This window comes from Rattus norvegicus, chromosome 14, assembly GCF_036323735.1.
Source record: "Rattus norvegicus strain BN/NHsdMcwi chromosome 14, GRCr8, whole genome shotgun sequence".
Classification (NCBI taxonomy): domain Eukaryota; kingdom Metazoa; phylum Chordata; class Mammalia; order Rodentia; family Muridae; genus Rattus; species Rattus norvegicus.
The window spans coordinates 76624320-76643185 of NC_086032.1; the positions used below are offsets into that span (position 1 = coordinate 76624320).

Genomic DNA, 18866 nt, shown 5'->3' on the forward strand with positions numbered 1-18866 from the left:
GGGTATCTCTGAAGCCTTCCTGGGCTCGCTGCCTGGAAAATCTGGAGTGGCCTTAGCTGCTTTACTTTTCTGCTTAAACAGAACCATTCCACACAGCCGGGATGAAGGAGCCGGGTTATTAAGGACAGTGCCTGCTGTGTGCGGAATGGACTCTCCGCAGGAACCATCACCACTGCTACCTTTCTCTGTAGGGGGAGGACAGAGGACAATGAATATGGAAGCCACTGCTCGGAAAGCATGCTGTGTGATCTAGCTGTTAGGATCTCAGGGGTCTCTTTTATAAGGGTTAAAATATGGCTCCTCCAACGGCTGAAAATTTGCAATGCTTGACTTGGGAATACATCCGTCAAGAAAATGTGTGGACCTTCACTCTCCTATTCCACTCAGGGCATCCACATTTCAGAGGGTCACATGGAATGAACTAATGAGGGTCGTTAAGTTCAATCCTCTTTTTACTCATAGAGGCAACTTTGGGGTTGGCAAGATTGTGTGCGGGTGACTGTTAACCTCTCTCTAGAAATCCTCAGTGAGAAGGGGCCAGACAAACAGGAGGTGCTCAATGAATGTTCACCTGAATATCAGTTCTGGCAGGTGAGCTCTAATAAATAAAAGTTTGGCATGCTTGATGCTGTGTAGTTTGTCCCTTGCTGTGAGGGGCAGGACTGTACAGACTATAAATGGAGACAACTGTCCTGGGAGATGGATTTGAATGCTGGCCATGCTCTGCTTTTCTGGGGAGAGGGACGATGGTTGAGAGACCCAGGTTCTCTCTCAGCCCACTCAGCGACTTCAGGAAAGTTGGTGTCTGTCTCTGGGCCCCTATCTTCCTATTTTTAAACAGTTTTCGTACAGATTCCAAAGGTCTCTGATGAGCATATGTCCAGATAGTGGGGCCCATCCATTCAAGGCCAACATCCTAGAAGGCCAACATCCCAATCCCTGCCTGTCCTTCTTCACAGCCTTCCAAACATTCCTGGGGAAAGCAGATGTCTCCCAAGAGCTGGAGGAGGCCCTGGCTGAGAGCCGTGTGCAAAGGAACCTTCGCCTGGTGTCCGTGTTTGAGCTTCTGAGGGCACCCTTTGTCCGATGGCAGGTCATCACTGTCGTTATCACCATGGCCAGCTACCAACTATGTGGACTCAATGCGGTGAGTATACACAGACACACAGACACACACACACAGACACACACACACACACACACACACAAAACACACACACACACACACACACACACACACACACCAGCACCAAAGAGAACCTGAGGAAGACCAGGATGGGGGTGGTTCAGGGTGTGATTGCTAGATGTCTAACTTCAAACCCAGCTCTGTAAGCCTCCACCGAGCTGTGCCTTTGAACATCTGTGGAAATTGCCTTGTCCTCAGTTCCTATCTCTATAGAGTGGGATAGAAGGATATGGAGCAGACTTATCCACACAGTGTCCAGTCAGCAGCAAACAAGGTTGTCTGTCCTTGCACTGCCACCAGCTGTCCTACTGTGTCCCTGGAAATCCATCAGAGTCATGGCTCTCAATAAACAGACACAGGAAGTCAAAGAGACAGAGGATCAACATGACTTAAATAGAGGCAGTCTTGGCTGTGCTGTCATCAGCTTTTTGGAGTCTGAGCTGAAACCTACCTAGAGTCCCCAGGCCTCTAACTCTCTCCACTGTCCCAAAAAGGTAAAACCCCCAAATTTGAGAAGCAAGGAAGCTGGGTGTGACTGCTTCTTTCTGGGAATCGGAGTGGGATGCCTCACCTCGGGATGTGGGGAGTCACTGTGGGGAAGGCCTCAGAGGTCCCAGATGATTTATACCTGCTCAACCAGAGCCTGGCATGTCCAACTGTCATTCAGGTGGCACTCAGGTGGGAGAGGGTGCGACAGTGACACTCCTGTCCAGAAGCGGGGAAATGGCTGCCTGGGAAGATCACAGCCACACATTCTGCCAAATTTCAACAGCTCTCGATTCTATTTTTGGAAACGCTGGTGTAAAAATAAGATCACTTTGTTCCCTAGTCATTTTTGCCTTTTTGCCTCGGTTCCCTCAAGTGAGAAGAACAAAGTGGGGTAGGGGAATCAACAGCTCAGCCCAGAGTGGCCACTGCCTGTTCTACAGCTTCCTCCCCTAGACAAACTCAAGGTCAGGTGTATCAGACTCTCAACAATGCACTGTTTCCTAAGGCCCACACCTAGAGTCTTAAGGACATGTGGAATCCATGCTTACTGAGGCATTTAGATGGAGAGCCATGCCGTTCCTGGGCAGAGCCGTCTCCTTCCCCGAGATCTCATTTCCCATTGGTAATGGATGAATCGGGCCAGTATACCTTCAAGCCCCGCTGCTCAGAGAGAGGCGATTGTTTCTACCTTCCAAGCTCATGTGCGTTCCCTGAGACAGCACAGAGATCACCAGACTGAGATTGTCAGATGGTCAGAGTCCTGGCTTTCCACGTGGCTGTCCCCATAAACCTATAGCCAGAAACCTCGGCCATCTGCTTTCTGTGGCCTGACTATGCCCTCAGCTATGACCCTGATCAGGAGCCATTAGTGGTTTGTAGCAACAGAAGCTTTCCTTCAGGCCCCACTGTTATACACAGAGACACTGGGATGTTTTCCCAAAGGTTCACAGTTGTATAAAGAAGGTTTGAACACCAATTGTCTGAACCCCAAGTTTTAGGTACTTAAGCCCCAAGCAGAAAGGGTCCTCAATGTCCCACTCAGATTACTCCACTTGTGCTTTTCAGGCTGTCCCCACCTCACCCCTAGGTAGCTACAGAACACATTTCTCCTGGTTTATAGACAAATGGACACACGCTATTTAGTTGTAAAACCAGCCATAAGCCTGACACCCTGGCTTGGGTCCAGGCCCACTCCTGCACTGCAGCCTTCTCCTCCACAGCCCAGAGGCCATATAGCCAAGAGCTAACCCAGATAAAAACAGTAGGTGGCTTTAAAGTATGCTCTGTCCCTTCATGATGACTTAGATGACTATGATCCCTTGGGAGACACTGGCCACTCCTGCCAGGCAGCCACCTTCCCATTGATTACGTTGCTCTGTTCCCAAGGAGTCCTACAGGGTGGGGGGCATCATATGTACTTCTTAGATGAGAAAGACATCGTGGTTTATAGATAGCTCAAGGTCCAGTGTGGAACTTGCCCTGTCAAATTACACCTGGTCCTATTTTATAGACAAATCAGACAAGTTACCTCTTCTCTAGACCCTACCTGAATCAGCCAGTCCTAGCTGATGAGAGAGCCTGCCTCAAAGAACAAGGTGGACATCTGGAATGACACCCGAGGTTGCCCTCTGCTGACCTGGACACTCATACACATGTACACACACATGCACACACACACACACCACACCACACACACACACACACACACACACACACACACACACTGCACTTGCACTAGGCTAGGGCTTTTCAAGGCCAAACCATTCACATCTGAGGCTGGAATACCGTCTTAAGGCTGCAGAATGTTTAGTGTCACCCTTGGCCCCTGCCCAGCTGCAGCCCTGAGGGTCGAGCTGCTCTGCCTGAGAACCACCCTATGAAATAGACCTTATGTGTTTCTCGGGCCACTGATGCCAGAGTCCCTGTTGGCTTCTGTGTTCTCTAGGTTATGCCAATACTGAGTTAACAACCTTTAGTTACCTCGAAATTCCTTTTCCATGTTGGTCTGTTTGTCCCCTTTCAGTCACCTATCAGACAGGCACTTGAGTCAAGGGTCAGGGTTTTCTTTTTCTTTTTTTTTTTCTTTTTTCTTTTTTTCTGGAGCTGGGGACCGAACCCAGGGCCTTGCGCTTGCTAGGCAAGCGCTCTACCGCTGAGCTAAATCCCCAACCCCTAAGGGTCAGGGTTTTCAGCGGTAGTGGCTCCAAGTCCCTGCAAAGAAGAGCTGGTTTGTTGGGTCACACTGATCCAGACACTCTGGAGACTGATGCAGCAGCCTGAGCGGCCATTCCCATCTAACACATCAGTAATGTTATCTGCAGCCGAGCTAGCAGAAGACTAACAGCACATCGCCTGGCCATGTGACTCTAAGACCAGCAATCTTAAAATTAAGATCAAGTGAAGCTAAAGGGCCTTCAAGGTGTCAGTCCTCTCTAGTCCTCTCCCTCCTCTCAATACAAAGGGACTCTTTAAGAAGGAACTGTGAGGTGGGGAGAGGGCCCAGCATGCAAAGTGCTTACGGTATGCAAGTTTGAGGACCTGAGTTCCATCTCCAGAACCTACGTAAAAATGCCAATATAGTGGCACGTGCCTGTAATACCAGCACTGGGAGATGGACAAGTGAATCCCTAGCCAGCCACCCTACTTTAATCAGCTAGCCCAAGCTGGTGAGAGAGACTGCTTCAAAGAACAGGGTGGATGCACCTGGAATGACACCTGAGGTTGACCTCTGACCTAGACACACATGCACTGAGCACACACTCACACACATACACACACACACACACTCACACACACACATACCATATACCCCCACACACACATACCACATACACCACACACACACACACACACACACACACACACAGAGAGAGAGAGAGAGAGAGAGAGAGAGAGAGAGAGAGAGAGAGAGAGAGAGAATGTAACAGTTTGTCTAACATCTGAGTTGATGACTGATGATTCAGGGCACTCCCGGAGGGCATTTGATGGTCCAGGGCTTCTACTTGGTAGCTGTTCCCATCTTGTGTTTGTCTTGTGTGTGGCCATTTTCAAACCTGGTCTCTTTGAACTGGTTTAGTCCCAAGAGACCCTTACTGTGCACATCCTGGCTTGCAGCCAAACCTAATGTTTCATGGCAAAGCTCTTTCTAGAACAAGGATGGTCAGGGAAAACACTCATGCTTTTAGCTGGGGCCTGAGAAGGACACACAGAGAAAATGTAAGTAGGTTCTGCCCAGCAGGGGAAAAGCCTAAGAGAGCAACCAAAAGATGTTTAATAAATGAGCAGGCCTTTTCCTCCTAGACCTCAAAACAGAGCCATAGATTACCATGTGTGAGAAATACCCACCCCAGGGTAAAGCATAATATATAAATGGATTACATCCCTCTAGTGTGCCCATTTCTTGTCACCACTGGACATTTAAAAATAAAATCACAGCACTGACGTCCAGAGGCTTCAAAACACTTGTCATTGTAGGTCATTCTTGTCCTTGCTTTGGAGGTCAGAGGTCTTCAAATCAAATCAGGCCCACAGTCAATCCTGGACATTGCGGGAGAAAATCCATTCTCAGGTTTCTAGGAGCTGCCTCCTTCCCTTGGCTCGTGGTCTCCTTCCTTCATCTTCAGGGTCAGCTGCAATAAAGTATGTTTGATTTTTCTCTCCCTTCATCCTCTTCCACCCTTATATCTTCTTTCTCCAGCTCTGTGTCCTCATTTCTCCTTCATAAGGAGTGATGGCATTTACGGTTCACTCAGGCAATCCAGCAAAAACTGCTGCCTCCAGGCCCTGACCATGTTTAGAGTCAGACTTGCTGTGTAGACTAAATGCCCAGATTCTGGGATTAACACAGAGATGTTTTGGAATGACCATGGGCTCTTCCATGTCCAGCAAGCATGTCCAGCATTATCTTGCTCTGGGTATTACAATGTGAATGTGGACTGTCCCCACGTGAGAGGGCACATGGCCCCTAGGTGGTGGTGCTGTGTGTGGAGACTGCGGACAGCTTAGAAGACAGAGATGAGCCAGAGAAAGTGTGTTCTTCCAGGTCTCAGGGGTCACAACCCAGCTTCCCGTTTGCTCTCTACCTCTTGGTCTATAAGATTGTAAGGAGTCTCTCAGCTCCACAGATCCCACCACAACAGACTGTACCCTCTCAAACCACGAGCCAAAAGCAAACCACAAAAACCATCCACTTAAATTACTTCTTGCTAGCTGTTTGGTCACTACCAGAACAGTTACTCATATGCTGGACAAAGATAAGCCAGGCGCTAACATTTGTTGGCAAAGGTCAGACCAAATCTCTTGGCCCGTAGCCACCGAGTCTACAGCCAAGAGAAGGTAGAAGAGTTACAAACCACAGGTTACAGTGGGGTGGTCTGTAACATGACGTTTACTGCAAGAAGAATGGGTTCCCAGGGGCCACCTCTCTACTCTGGTTCATTGCATAGGGAGTGGTCCCCTGCTTTCTCCTCAGGCCTCTCACAGATAGAATGGCACGCTGCCTCATCAAAACACTGTGCCATGCTGAGAGTAAGGCATTAGGAGACTCAGAAAGACACCAGCCCTATCCCTTTGGGGCTCTCCAAGGATACACCTCCAAGGAGGAGGGTATCACAGATGCCTTCCACAATGACTGACAATGGAGGCTCTTTTTTCTAAGGAGTCTGCATATCTCTGTGGAGAGATGGAACCACCTACAAGGATGCCTATTGTTTGTTATATGAAGGTTTTTCCTGGCTAATTCAGCATGTTAGAACCACGACAGTAGGGAACCTGAGGCAACCTGCAAAAGAGGAAGCGAGTGGAGGGAATTGTTCACGCAGACTTGACGAGATGGGGGGTGGCTCCGGCTCTGTGATTCCGTGACTCTGAGTGTCCCGGGCATTTTCTTCTTTTTCACAAGGGCCTGAAACTGTCCGATTCTATCTCCTTCAGTTCATACAGAGGTCAAGGTGAAGGCAATCACCTCCGCTTCTTGAAATGAAGGTGGGGGCAGGGTGCTACATGGATCAGGCAGAAGGGGACAGGCAAGCCCTGCAGACCTCACGAGCTATAGGCTGGGGCTGGTGGGGGAAGGGACAACTCCTGCCTACTGCTGTCTGGATGCATTTAGCAAGATGGCTCAGTCCTCCTCACAGCCATTCTACAGTAGACACAGAATGGCTTGCACACTGACTCCCACCACTGACTTTCAACCTGCTGAGGATGTCTGCAGCTGTGCCATTTCAGGAAGAATGGGAACTCGAGACATAAGGGATCACGGGGGCCGGAGAAGCTGAGATAGCATGGGACTGGAGAGTAGCTTCTACTGGAAAATATTCTCCAAGTGTTGACAGGGGGCTAGAAGCTCTGCCTCCCTGTGAGTGGAAGGCACAGAGCCCTGTGGCACTAAAGCCCACAGTGACAATAAAGAACATCTCTTAACTGAGTCTACAGTCGTCTAACTGTGACTGGGTCTTGGAGATCATGGCCACCCCTCGGGGACGTATCCAGGGATACTGTGGGTTCTAAACGATAGATAGCCTCAGAGCTGCAGGATCTGGTGGGCTAGTGAGGTACTACTGCCTCTGTGCCCTGCAAATGTGGCAGCCATCATTCATTCTGACAGAGCCTAAAGTCCTAACTCCCCTACCCATTCAGTGGGGATGCAGATAGCACAGGGCAATGGGTCTTTACTTCGTGTGAACATTAAAACTCATCTCTGCCAACTGATCCAAGGATTAAGCCAGTAGCTCATTTGCACCATGTCTCTGGGTGTTTGGGAGACCCTATGAAAAGTAACCTGGCACTGCAAACCTAACCAACTGTTGGATACAAGTTAGTCCTGGTTATCCCTCCCTGGGCATGAACGGCTTCTCAAACAAGTGTTTGTAACAAGACAGATTAGAAACAAGGGCTTCCTCACACAAGTATCAGGGTAGTCCAGCCAGTGCATCAGAGTTGTGGAGAAGAAACAGCCAAGAAACTGCGTGTGTGTGTGTGTGTGTGTGTGTGTGTGTGTGTGTGTGTGTGTGTGGAGAGACACAGAGAGAGAGAGAGAGAGAGAGAGAGAGAGGAAGCAAGAGACAGAAAGAGAGTAAGAAGAGAGTAAGTGGGTAGCAAGAAAGGAGAGAGAGCATATATATACAATGTGTGTGTGTGTGTGTGTGTGTGTGTGTAGAGGGAGACAGAGAAAGAGAGAGAGAGACAGAGACAGAGACAGAGAGGCAAGAGACAGTAAGAGAGTAAGGAGTAGCACGAGCATGAGAGAGGGTTTAGGGGACAGTAAGAATGTGAGTAGTGAGGTAGCAGGCTTATAAGGAGATCTAGTAGCTGCAGGGAGGGAATCTTTTGGGCTGGAGGGAGTTCGGGGTAGGGGAGGAGGTGAGAAGGGCATCCTGAGGGGGCCTGGAGGCCAGCATGAGTTTCATAAGTTGATAGGCACCTCAGGAAGCCTTATGCCCCTTACCCAGAGGTACTAAAAGTGATCCGTTTTGGCAGAAGGGAGTCAGTGTCACAAGCTCCTGAGGAATGTTGGCTTTTATCCAACTGCCAGAGGTCTCCTCTCCTCCAGGTTGAGCTCATTTCTGGATATTTGGGTTGTCTTTGGGGTTAGTTTTCTTGGGATCTGACTGTACATGTACAGTTACACAGACCTCAAGAATATCATTTCTACCTTGTGTATTATTGTAAATTCATCATGGCGGTTTCTGCTGGGTCATAGTAAAATGTTTTGTGGAGCAGAAACAGTTTCTGATTCTCAGAGGACACTGTTCCAAGGATATTAATGGCCCAAGAGGGCTACCAAGGCTCCAACCATCACACTCATCATCCTGGCCACACAAAGGAAAGCAGGAAAAAATAAACTAAGTGAATATGAGACTATATCTCTTTGATAAAGTTTCTCTAAAGGAAGAGGAGGAAGAGGTGGAGGTAGGAGGTTGTGGCCTGTGAAATGGCTCATCCAGTAAAGGTTCTTGCTACCAGGGACCTGCATTCAACCCCTGAGCCCCACATGGTAGAAAGAGAGAACTGACTCCTATAACTTGTGACCTCCCCTCCCGCAACACACACTGGCCCCGCCCCCACAATAAATAAATAAGCAAGTAAATAAATACATGTAAGACTCAAGTAAAATATGAAGCTTCGTGCTGACCCCACCAATATTTCCTATTGCTACCTGTTCCTAGCTACAAGGCAGTGAGTGTAGGAAGCAGTGTCTTAGGTGGGCAGATATCATTCCCAAGAATACAGGAATCTGTTAGTGAAGGGGGTGGGGGTGAGGAGCACCATATGACTACAGGGCAAAATTTGCCTGTGACTCTGGATTCAATGGCAAGGTGCAGAGAGAGCTTCACACCTTAGTCTAGCATGGGGAGGAGGCTGAGGCCTCTGGATGACCTTCCTTGATCTTTTCTGCATCACAGATCTGGTTCTACACCAACAGCATCTTCGGGAAAGCTGGGGTTCCTCAGGACAAGATCCCATACATCACCCTGAGCACCGGAGGAATTGAGACGCTAGCTGCTATCTTCTCTGTAAGTCACTGAGGGTTCCTGAGAACGCCATAGGGGCTGGATGGCACACAGGCATCCAGGGAACCTACTAGGGTTTGCTTCATGAGGGTGGGCCTTGTCAGGGGACCCGATCTGGATTTGGGAGAAGCTTGTGCTCTACAAACCCTTAGCCCACTTAGACTCTTCCTCTTTGTATCTCAGTTCCTTGAGTCTCCAATCCAAACAAGCTAAACTCTTCCTACCTCTGGCTGTGTGATGCTGGTCAGGGTAGTCAACCTTTCTGAGCCTTCTCTTCTCTCTTGGTGAAGCGTTCACATCTGTCTTCTTGAGGGAGTGTGGGTGGGCTGTGCTTCACTCTGTAGATACAGATTCCTGCCCTGGGATTCTTCAACAATGAAAGAGGTATGAGTGGACATGTCTGATGTGGCAGAGTGTGAATGCTGACCCGGAAAGAGATACTCCCTTGCCAATCCCCACCAGCAAGAATGATGTCAGCACAAACAGGCAGATTCCCTACCCTCCTGCTGACTTGTCAGTAGATACAGTGTTTCTCCTTGCCTTTCTGGCCACCAACTTCTTAAAAATGGATACCATTAGAAATGTAGACGAGTAATGTTCGAGCTCTTTCCTGACCTGCTTTTTGTTAGGGGGAAAATATTTCAAAGCTTTGTTATTTGCACGTGTCGCCAAATTCTGTCTCCAGCTGTAGACTGCACCAATCCCGTTATTAACTCCAACTGTGATCAATAGAACTCAGTCAACCTGGGGTGGAAGTGGCGGAGGAAGCAGAAGAGGGTTTGGAGTTTGGGTTTTTGTTTTGTTGCTATAAGAAATCAATACCAATGTATTGGGACCAAATTTGTAAATATCCAGAAAAGTTAAAAAAATAAAGAGATTGCCTCTAGTCAAGCTGTGAGGGGTGGTGTGGGAAATGCCCACTCATCTGGACTCTGTGTACTGCTTTGTTCTGTGCCTGGGAGGCTGCAGCCCTGTCAATATCCCAGCCTGAGTTCTGCTCTTATAACAGAGGCTGGTGCAGAAGGACTTCCCTTCTACTATTCATCCAGCCGCTTTAATGGGGTCCATCATATAGCCAGAAAAGAGTGCCTGAAAAGCTGCTCTGGTAACCCAGGCTGTATCAGCCTCCAAAACCCTGGGCTCCATTTCCTTTCTTACCCTCCACCCACAGGGTGGGGTTATTGGCATCTCTATTCAGAGAATAGATGGATCGGGTGGGTCAGGTGACTCTCTAGCAAGTTGTTCAACATCTCTGTGGTTCCCTTTCCCTTTTATATAAGGACACGTCCCTGCCTCACAGACATAGGATGGGGCAGCAGGTATGAGTGGACTTGTCTGTGTATGTGGAGAGGTAAGTCACACCCTGTCACCTGAAGTGAGGAGAACTGGACAGCTCCACAATCCTATCCCTGACATCCACTTACCTCTGAGGTGGGCTTAGGGAAATTACCATACATCTCTAAATGGATCCACACATTTATAAAATTTGCTTTTAACCCTGGCCATCTGTGGCAGGAAAAAAAAATTAATGGGTCCCAAAGATCCCCAGGTCTGCAGTCACAGGACATGAGATTGGGTCAGAGGGAACTTCATAGGTAGGAGTGAGAGTTTGGAGATGCACCTGGGTTTATCTGGGCAATCAGTGAACCTGTAAAGTGACAAGGAGAGAGGTAGAAGGTCAATGAACGGCAGGCAGAGGCAAGATGTGAGGCAGAATGGGCACCATTGCTGCCTGGTCTGAGAGATGAGGAAGGAATCCGAACACGGAATCTGAGACTCCTTAGGAAGCAGGAAAGCCACTCTCTTTCCCTCCAGAGTCTCCACCCCTGTAAGTTTTCCCCTGTGAGATCTGTTCTAGACCTCGACTGCCCAAAGCATAAACTACTATCCCTGAGTTGGTCTAAGCTGCTTGTTAAAGTAACAACGAGATACTTTAACTCTGCAAGAAAGAGTTGTCATGGAAACAAAAATCAAAGCCTGTGGCAGCTCCCCTCCTCCCCCAAACTCAACATTCAGCGAGTCCTCTGCCCTTTTCCAAAGTTTGTGTGACCTGCTTTTCAGCGCTACACAGACAACTCCATCCGATCCTTCAGGCTAATTGTCTATCAATAAAAGGACACCCTGATTTCCCCCACTCTCTTTACTGAGATTTTTGACAGTCTATTAAAATGGCTCCAAGGCCTATAAAACTGAGACGGAAAGACGCTCTCATTCTTTTGATCTGCCGTTAATTTGGGCAGCGGCCATCACTCAGCAGCTTGCTGGCTGGAAATAATTGCCATCTTGCAGAACAGCTGGCTTTCCAGACTGTGTTTGGGGCTTCAACTGTGCTGTTCAGATGACTGAACTTCAAGGGAAGAAGTGTCATTCACCCATGAGGATGAGGGTCCACCGTGATTGGGCAGGGGCTGTGGGAGCCAGCTCTACCTTTGGTAAGAGGCACAGGCTGTGCTATTACGTCAGGGGCAGCATCCACAGCACCGTGGTCTTGTTTGTGGCAGCATAGTTTGGAACTGTGCTCTGTTGGACTAAATGAAAATCTTTAAGAGTTTCCAAACTTCCCAGGAGTCCTGAGATTTCAGTGTCACAGTCTGCATTCTCTGTGGCCATGGTGTGAGATACTGGATCTATTTTATACAGAGTAAAGGTGAGGGTGACAGGGCACAACAGGGGCATGTTTGGGCTCAGTGGTTTTCCGGCCCTGTTGTTAGTCATGACCTGGGGCCTAGCTTTTCAGACCCCTACTTTCTTCTTAGGGAGTGCTGGTAGTAACAGATCCTACCAACGAGAATTGTTGAAGACTCCACTACTCAATGGAGACTCAGTACATGTCACTTGCAATGTGACTCCCTAAAACTCACACACTGAAACCCCCCACCCAGTGTGACCTCATTTGGAGACAGGTCATTGCAGGTATTGTTGGTAAGCTAGGGTTGGGTTTTTTCTGGGGGTGAGTTGAGCCCCCAAATTCATTGTCTTTACAAGTAGAGAAATTTTGGAAACAGACACCTACAGGGAGACCACCAATGAAAGACAAGGACACCAGAATGGAGGAGAAGGCCAGGGCAGATCTCAGAAGGCAGAGGAGGTTTTGGAATAGACGCTGGGAAGACTGGGGTGGGCTGGAGCAGATCCTGAGAAAGCAGGGGTGGAGCTGAGACAGACCCTACCCTGTGTCATCATATAAAGGAAGCAAGGCTCTTGATCTTGGAGTTAAAGCTTGGGAAAGATGAAGAGTATCCCTGCAGTCGTAGTTGCAACACTGTTACCGCACTTGTGGAAACTAAGGCAATCACTGATGGTTACTTGAGACCAAGTCCTAGTTCACAGAACAAAGCCTAAAGGGACCCAGCAAAGGAGACACCCCAGCAGGTTAAAACAGAACCAGCCATCTGCTTTGGCCCCACCCTACTCTCTGCAGATGTGAGCGACTGCTAGCAGCCTCCTCTGAGCTGGACAGTTCTTGAGAATTAGAACCCGTGTAGGAACTGGACACAATGCTCAGCGCTTGCAGATCTGACAGTTTCTATGACCGTCATGCCCTCTGAGAGTTCATTCATGCATGAAAGTGAGATTTTTGTCTTAGAAGATACTCTGCTCTCCGTTCATCCCAAGCTGGGTCTTTTCTAGCTCTGATTCCCAGGATCTGACTCTTGCCTGGCTGACTGGATGCCTGAGGAAGGTTGCCCCCAGTGCCTCAGACACCTCAGGGAAGTACCACTGGGATCAGTTGGATCCACTTGTTTCTGCTTTTACATTTTGGTTGAATTATCGCAAGCTTGTTTCAAAAGACATTACAACCCACCCCCCCAAAAAAACAAAAACAAACAAAACAAAAGAAAAAGTAAGCTGCAGGCTGGGAGACTGTATAAACATCTGACAGGGAGCTTGTGTCCTGCATATGTAAAGAATCTTGAGAAATCAACAAGACCAACTGTTCTCTGAAAGTATTCAAATAGATCTTTACCAAAGGAGATTCTCAAAGGTCAAAAGGCACAGGAAAAAAGTTTCAGTGCCATTGGCCATTAGAGAAGTTAAAATGCACAAGATCCTGTCATTCACAGGACAGACAAAATTTAATTCCTGATATTCCAAATGTTGCCAAGGAAATAGAGCAACAGAAACTCTCACACTACTAGTCAAGGTTAAAGTCATATTACTCATTTAGAGAACATTTTTGATAGTTACCTATGCACTTACCATCCCATGCATATATATTTACCCAAGAGAAACAAAACCCATGTCTACATAGATACCCATATGATGATGTACCAGAGACCAAACTTGGAAGCAACCTAATATCCATCAACAGGTGTATTGAGAAACCAGCTGTGGTATATCCACTCAGTGGAATATTGCTCAACCATGAAAAAGAACTAATCATGTGTATCACAAACAAAATAGGTCTCAAAAACGTTATAAGACTGTGAAATTCTAAAACTGTTCACTCTAAACCCAGTGCTTCTAAGTAAATCAGGGGCTGCCTGGAGCTGAGGGAAGGGACATAGGGAGTCTTTTGATGGATTTTCTATATCTCAATTGCAGTTATAGTAATAAAGAGCAAAATAACTCAATAAAGTTAACTTTTACAATTCTAACCAGAAATATTTTGCCACTGCTATCTGCCCAAAGGTCCCAGAACACTGAGAAGGAGGGGGGCTTCAAGGGGACCTTACAGCACAGAGTCCCCAGAGGGCTTCTTAAAGCACCAGAAGCCTGACAGCTGGTTCCCAGTTGACACAAGTAACCTTCAAGAGCAGCTGCTCATCTTGAGTTAGTGTCTTCCCTGACAGCTTTAGTGCAGGGTAGGAGTATCCAGTCACATTAATTCCTTCAGACAGGTTGCACTTCAGTAAGGCCTGGAGGAGGGAGCGCATTGATGCCCTGACCCAGTAGGACCAACAGGGCCCTTTCTTCATTCCCTTCTTTGTGAAAGCTATATCCTCAATATGCTTCTTAGACCAACCTTCCTGCTGCTGCAGCCCTTTAATATAGTTCCTCAGGTTGTGGTGACCCCAACCATAAAATTATTCTGTTACTACTTCATAACTGTAATCTTGCTACTGTTAGGAGTCATAATGTAAATATCTAATATGCAGCCCCTGTGTGTGTTGGGGGGGTGTCATGACCCCCACAGGACCGGGACTTCTGAGCTCTATCATTTCTTATGAAAGGAACATGTGCTAGCTCCAGACTGACTCAGATTCCTGCTTCCTCAGTGACCTGAAAGAAACCACGGCTCCTCCCCCACAAAGCCCCTGAATATTGAGATCATAGTGTAAAATATTGGTTCTTAGCTAGCCTGTATTTGGGGGACATTTCCAAATGTTGACATTGTGTCTATCTCTGTGGAATGTGACACACTGTCCCACCTGAGTGTAACACACCAGAATCTTGGATTCATAACACAAGGCAGGTTCAGCCCACTGGAACCACAGAGACTCCCTGTGTAACAACCTGATACATTAATCTTTAATTGTGACATGCTAACCTCGGCACAGCTGTTACATGTGTCAGAAACAGAATATCAATGTAACATGCTAATCTCACTGTGACCTGATCCCCTATGCCATATGGAAGCTTGTCCCTGGAAGCCTCTGCTGACTTCAGCACCTTGTCCATCAGGGAGTCTAGCTTAGCTCCTCTGAGATACTGAGGAGACAAAGCCCTCCATTCTCCAGCTCCTCCCTCCTCCCTCATCTCTCCTTCTATCTGCTTCTCCCTCCCTTTGCCTCTCCCTCCCTCTGCTTCTCCCTCTACTTCTTTTCTTATTGCCTCCCCACCCTCTTTCCCCACAAAGTTCTGCTCTTTGCTTCTTTTGCGACCCTCCCTGGCCCGAATAACCCTCCACACTCCCCATAGAGTGAGCCCATTGCCCCTCTCCCCTCTGTTTTCACTGCCCTCCCATGCACACTGCATATCTACCTTGCTCACTCCATCAGCAAAGAACCCATGGCAGCCAAGTGTGCTCCTGGATTCTGGGGAAACAGTGATGTGAGAGCTTCCAGGGAGGGTGGGGAGAAAAGAGGGTCAGCCAATGACTCGGTGCTCTATGTATTCAACAATTGGACATGAAGATGGGACACTGGGATGCTACAGACTGGGGGCTTTGTCTGTTTCTACTTCGGGAAACTTAATATCTTTGGAACTAGAAAAGATTCTTCAGGAATCCCTGCTTCACCCCTTATCAGCCATGTGCCTGGACAACTTCCCAAAGTCTCTTGGTTTTGTTTTGTTTGTTTGTTTGTTTGTTTGTTTGTTTGTTTCACTTGTATAATGGAGACAAAGAAAGCCTATTTCATGGAGGTATTTGTGGGGATTAAGTGATTCCTATTTGGGATGTGTTCAGTGCACTGCCTCCAACAGAGTGGATGCTCAGAAATGACTGCTCTCCTGTCACCTAGACTAATCCTGTGGCCACACAGAAAGAAGTTGATTCACGAAAGGGCTGGCCTTCCTGTTCAAGGCCATGGGACTAATTAAAGGCAGGAGCGAGAGCAGCCAGCCAAGCCGTTCTTTGACTGACAGTTTCTGCTTTGATGCGCAGGCCCAGTTGCTCCTGAATTAAGTGTAGGCTCAGCATGCTTTTCCTCTTATCTCACAGCTACCCTGCAGAGATGCTACTACCCACACCTCCCAGGTGGGGAGACTCAGGCTCAAAGAAGTTCAGTCAGTCAGTCAGTCAGTCAGTCAGTCAGTCAGTCAGTCAGTCATCCATTCTACATACAAGGAAATCTGAGAGGCAGAGCCAAGACTTGAGCCCAGGTCAGCCTATCTTCTAGCCCAAGTCCCTCTGGATATCTTGGCTCTGTTCTCTTGGGTCAGGTTCCCAAGAGATGAAGTGTGGAAGGCCTGGGCTTGCAGGAAAAGGCCCTTGCAACCAGTCAGGGTATCTCCACCTGCTGCCAGTCCCTGACTATTCACAAAGGCCCCTCCTGTCCCAGCAAACTCACTCCTGGGTGACCTGGTCCCAGATTGCTCCCCATAGCCAAATGGTCTGAGCTTTCACCTGGCCAGCAGAACTGTAGTCTCCAGATAGCAAATGCTGTTCATACCCCAGTTCCTGCTCTGCCTAGATTGCAGCTCTCATTTATCTGAGAAGAAGGTCCACCCCAGGCAGCTTCTGGTCACCTGGCTTCTGGTGAGCAGGGGGTCACTGACTCCCTGCATTGAAACTCCAAGGCAGAGATCCCAAGGCTTCTGGACCTTGTCCTTCTTCTTATCACCTGGAGCTGCCAGGCAAGAGGTCACATACTCAGACCTCACGGCCCTCAGCAGTGTCACTACTTCTGCTCAGCCAAAGCAGATGGCTTGGATGGATGGATGGATGGATGGATGATGGATTAATGGGTAGATGGAAGATGAATGGTAGATCAATGGGTGGGTGGGTGGATGGATACATGGTGGATGGATTGTAGATGGATGGGTGGATTTTGAGTTTTAACTTAGTGTGGGTTTTATTCTGACATTTTTACACATCATTTGTTCTTGTTGATTCTCCCCAGTCCTCAGAATGGCCCCTGCTTTCTTGTCACAGGAATTCTGTTATTCCTCCTTTCTCTCTCCCTCCCACTTAAGATTGCTTCCCCTCAAAAGACTCTAAGTCAGCCAACCATAGACACCTGCTCATCCATGTTCCTTTCTGCTTTATTCCCGGAAGTAGCCAGGAAGTGGAACATTCCTTAGATCATGGATAAGTATGATGTGGTACGTCTGCATGAGGGAAGAGCTGTCTGTTAAAGAAAACTGAGATCCTGACATGTGCAGGAAAACGATGGAGCTGTAGATATTTATGTTAAAATAAGTCAGATTCAGAAAGCAAGTATTACAGGTTTTTCTGACATGAAGATCATGCGTGTTTGGGGGAAGGGTATTAGGAAGAAGACTGTGACAGGGGAATCTTCCCACCTCCAAGCCTCTCCCTGACAAGCTCTGCCTCCTCCAGGAAGCCCCTCCTAACTGCTCAGTTGAGATCAATCATGAATCTTGACAATACCTTGGGTTCAGTTCCTGGCCTCTTCATTTTCTGCTGTGTGACCTCTTCTAGGTTAACCTACCTCTCTGATCCTTGATATTCTTTCTTTGTGAAGCATTGGGGATGGGAGGGCATGAACCTAATAGAAACATCAAGCAATCCCCTTATTTAATCCCTGCATCCTCTTGATGCCTGGAGGTGGGGCAGGGGCAGGTGACAGTGTTCCTGTTCCTGCCACAGAGACTTTGGGATCTGCAGTCTTAAGTTGAAGTCCAGACAGCTGCAAAGTGGTAGAGCCTGGGTGTCTGTCTGTCTGGGCCTGCCTCACTCAGGCACTTGCCTTCCATCATTATCACTGTATTTTGTGGTCACTGCCCTTAGCCACCTTGGTGGCAGACCGAAGAGTCAGTGGGAGGAGACCAGAAACAGTCCCAAAACTGCAGCTGTGGGGAGCTGGGTGGGAGGACAGGGCTGCTGGGGGCTGCATATGGTCGTCTTCCTAGATCATACCAGAGTATAAAACCAGCCCTCCATAGCCTCCCACAGCTCTCCACCATCTTCCCAGGACTGCAGTCCCTCATGTATGGGCTCGAAGTGAAATAACATTCTCTCTCTCTCTCTCTCTCTCTCTCTCTCTCTCTCTCTCTCTCTCCCCCCCCCCTCTCTCTCTGAGTAGGGCTTAGTCATTGAGCGCTTAGGAAGGAGACCTCTCCTCATTGGTGGCTTTGGGCTGATGGCCCTCTTCTTTGGGATGCTCACCGTGACACTGACCCTGCAGGTGAGATATTGTGCCTGTCACATTCGTTTTAAGGGGATCAACAGGTAACTGGCTCTGCTGTCATCACTTTGGAGCCTTGTGGGTTCATCCTTTCAATAGACCCCTTCCTGTGAAGCATCTCTCCCGTGGAGACTCACCTCCAGAGCCCCGTAACTTGGAGACAAGAAAGGGCCTGCCACTGCTACAGATGAGCTGTGTTGTGGTGAGCAGGAGTCCTCCCTTCCCTGTGCCTCAATTTACCTATCTTTGGAGTGGTGGGTTATGTTAAATGCCTCTAAGATACCCCTCTAGTTACGGCCTCCTTGCAAAGGGAGTACTGTCTCTGAGGTGGCTTCTCAGTAACTCCCCTGTCACCTGGCTGTCCTTGTGCTGGAATCCCAGCTTTTCCATTTACTGTGCTTCTGGCTCCTCTTGGGCTCTAGCTCTACAAGGGAAGGCCATCCCTGTACCTGGGATGTTGGGAGGAGTCACAGCATGTGGAAGGGGTGATGCAGGACTGTGTGTTTACACCTCTAGGTGCCCATATTTACACAGAGGAGCAGTTATACCCACTCTCCTTACAAAACTCAGATTGTCTCCTTTGACAAACTTAATATTTTATTTTATGCATATGGGTGTTTTCCCTGCATGTATGTCTGCACATCACTTGTGTGGCTGGTGTGCAGAAAGGACAGACCCCCTAGAACTGGAGTTACAGATAGTGGTGAGCCACCACGTGGGTGCTGGGAACTGAACCTGGGTCGTCTGCAAGAGCAGCAAGTGCTCCTAAACCCTGAGCCATGTCTCCAGCCCCAGGTTACCTCCTTTTATGGAGGTAAAGTCCGAATCATCAATACAAGTGATCAGGTTTCACACTGGATGAAGGTGAGGTGGATTGGATCCCGGGGTCTTTATTACCGACCCACAGCTTCCCTTCAATCCCTACCC

At 48.3% G+C, this 18866-nt stretch overlaps 1 protein-coding gene across 7 annotated transcripts in view; it reads left to right on the plus strand.

Annotated features, from left to right (window-relative positions):
- Slc2a9 (solute carrier family 2 member 9) overlaps window positions 1-18866 on the plus strand; it is a 133629-nt gene that overhangs the window by 83671 nt on the left and 31092 nt on the right. For 5 of the 7 annotated variants that reach the window (XM_039092336.2, XM_006251100.4, XM_006251101.5 and 2 more), the window contains 3 exons: window positions 960-1147; window positions 9079-9189; window positions 17838-17939. In XM_039092336.2, the coding sequence (XP_038948264.1) occupies window positions 960-1147; window positions 9079-9189; window positions 17838-17939 (401 nt within the window). The remainder of the gene's footprint in view (window positions 1-959; window positions 1148-9078; window positions 9190-17837; window positions 17940-18866) is intronic. The other 2 variants (XM_063273504.1, XM_006251102.5) reach the window with 1 other exon arrangement.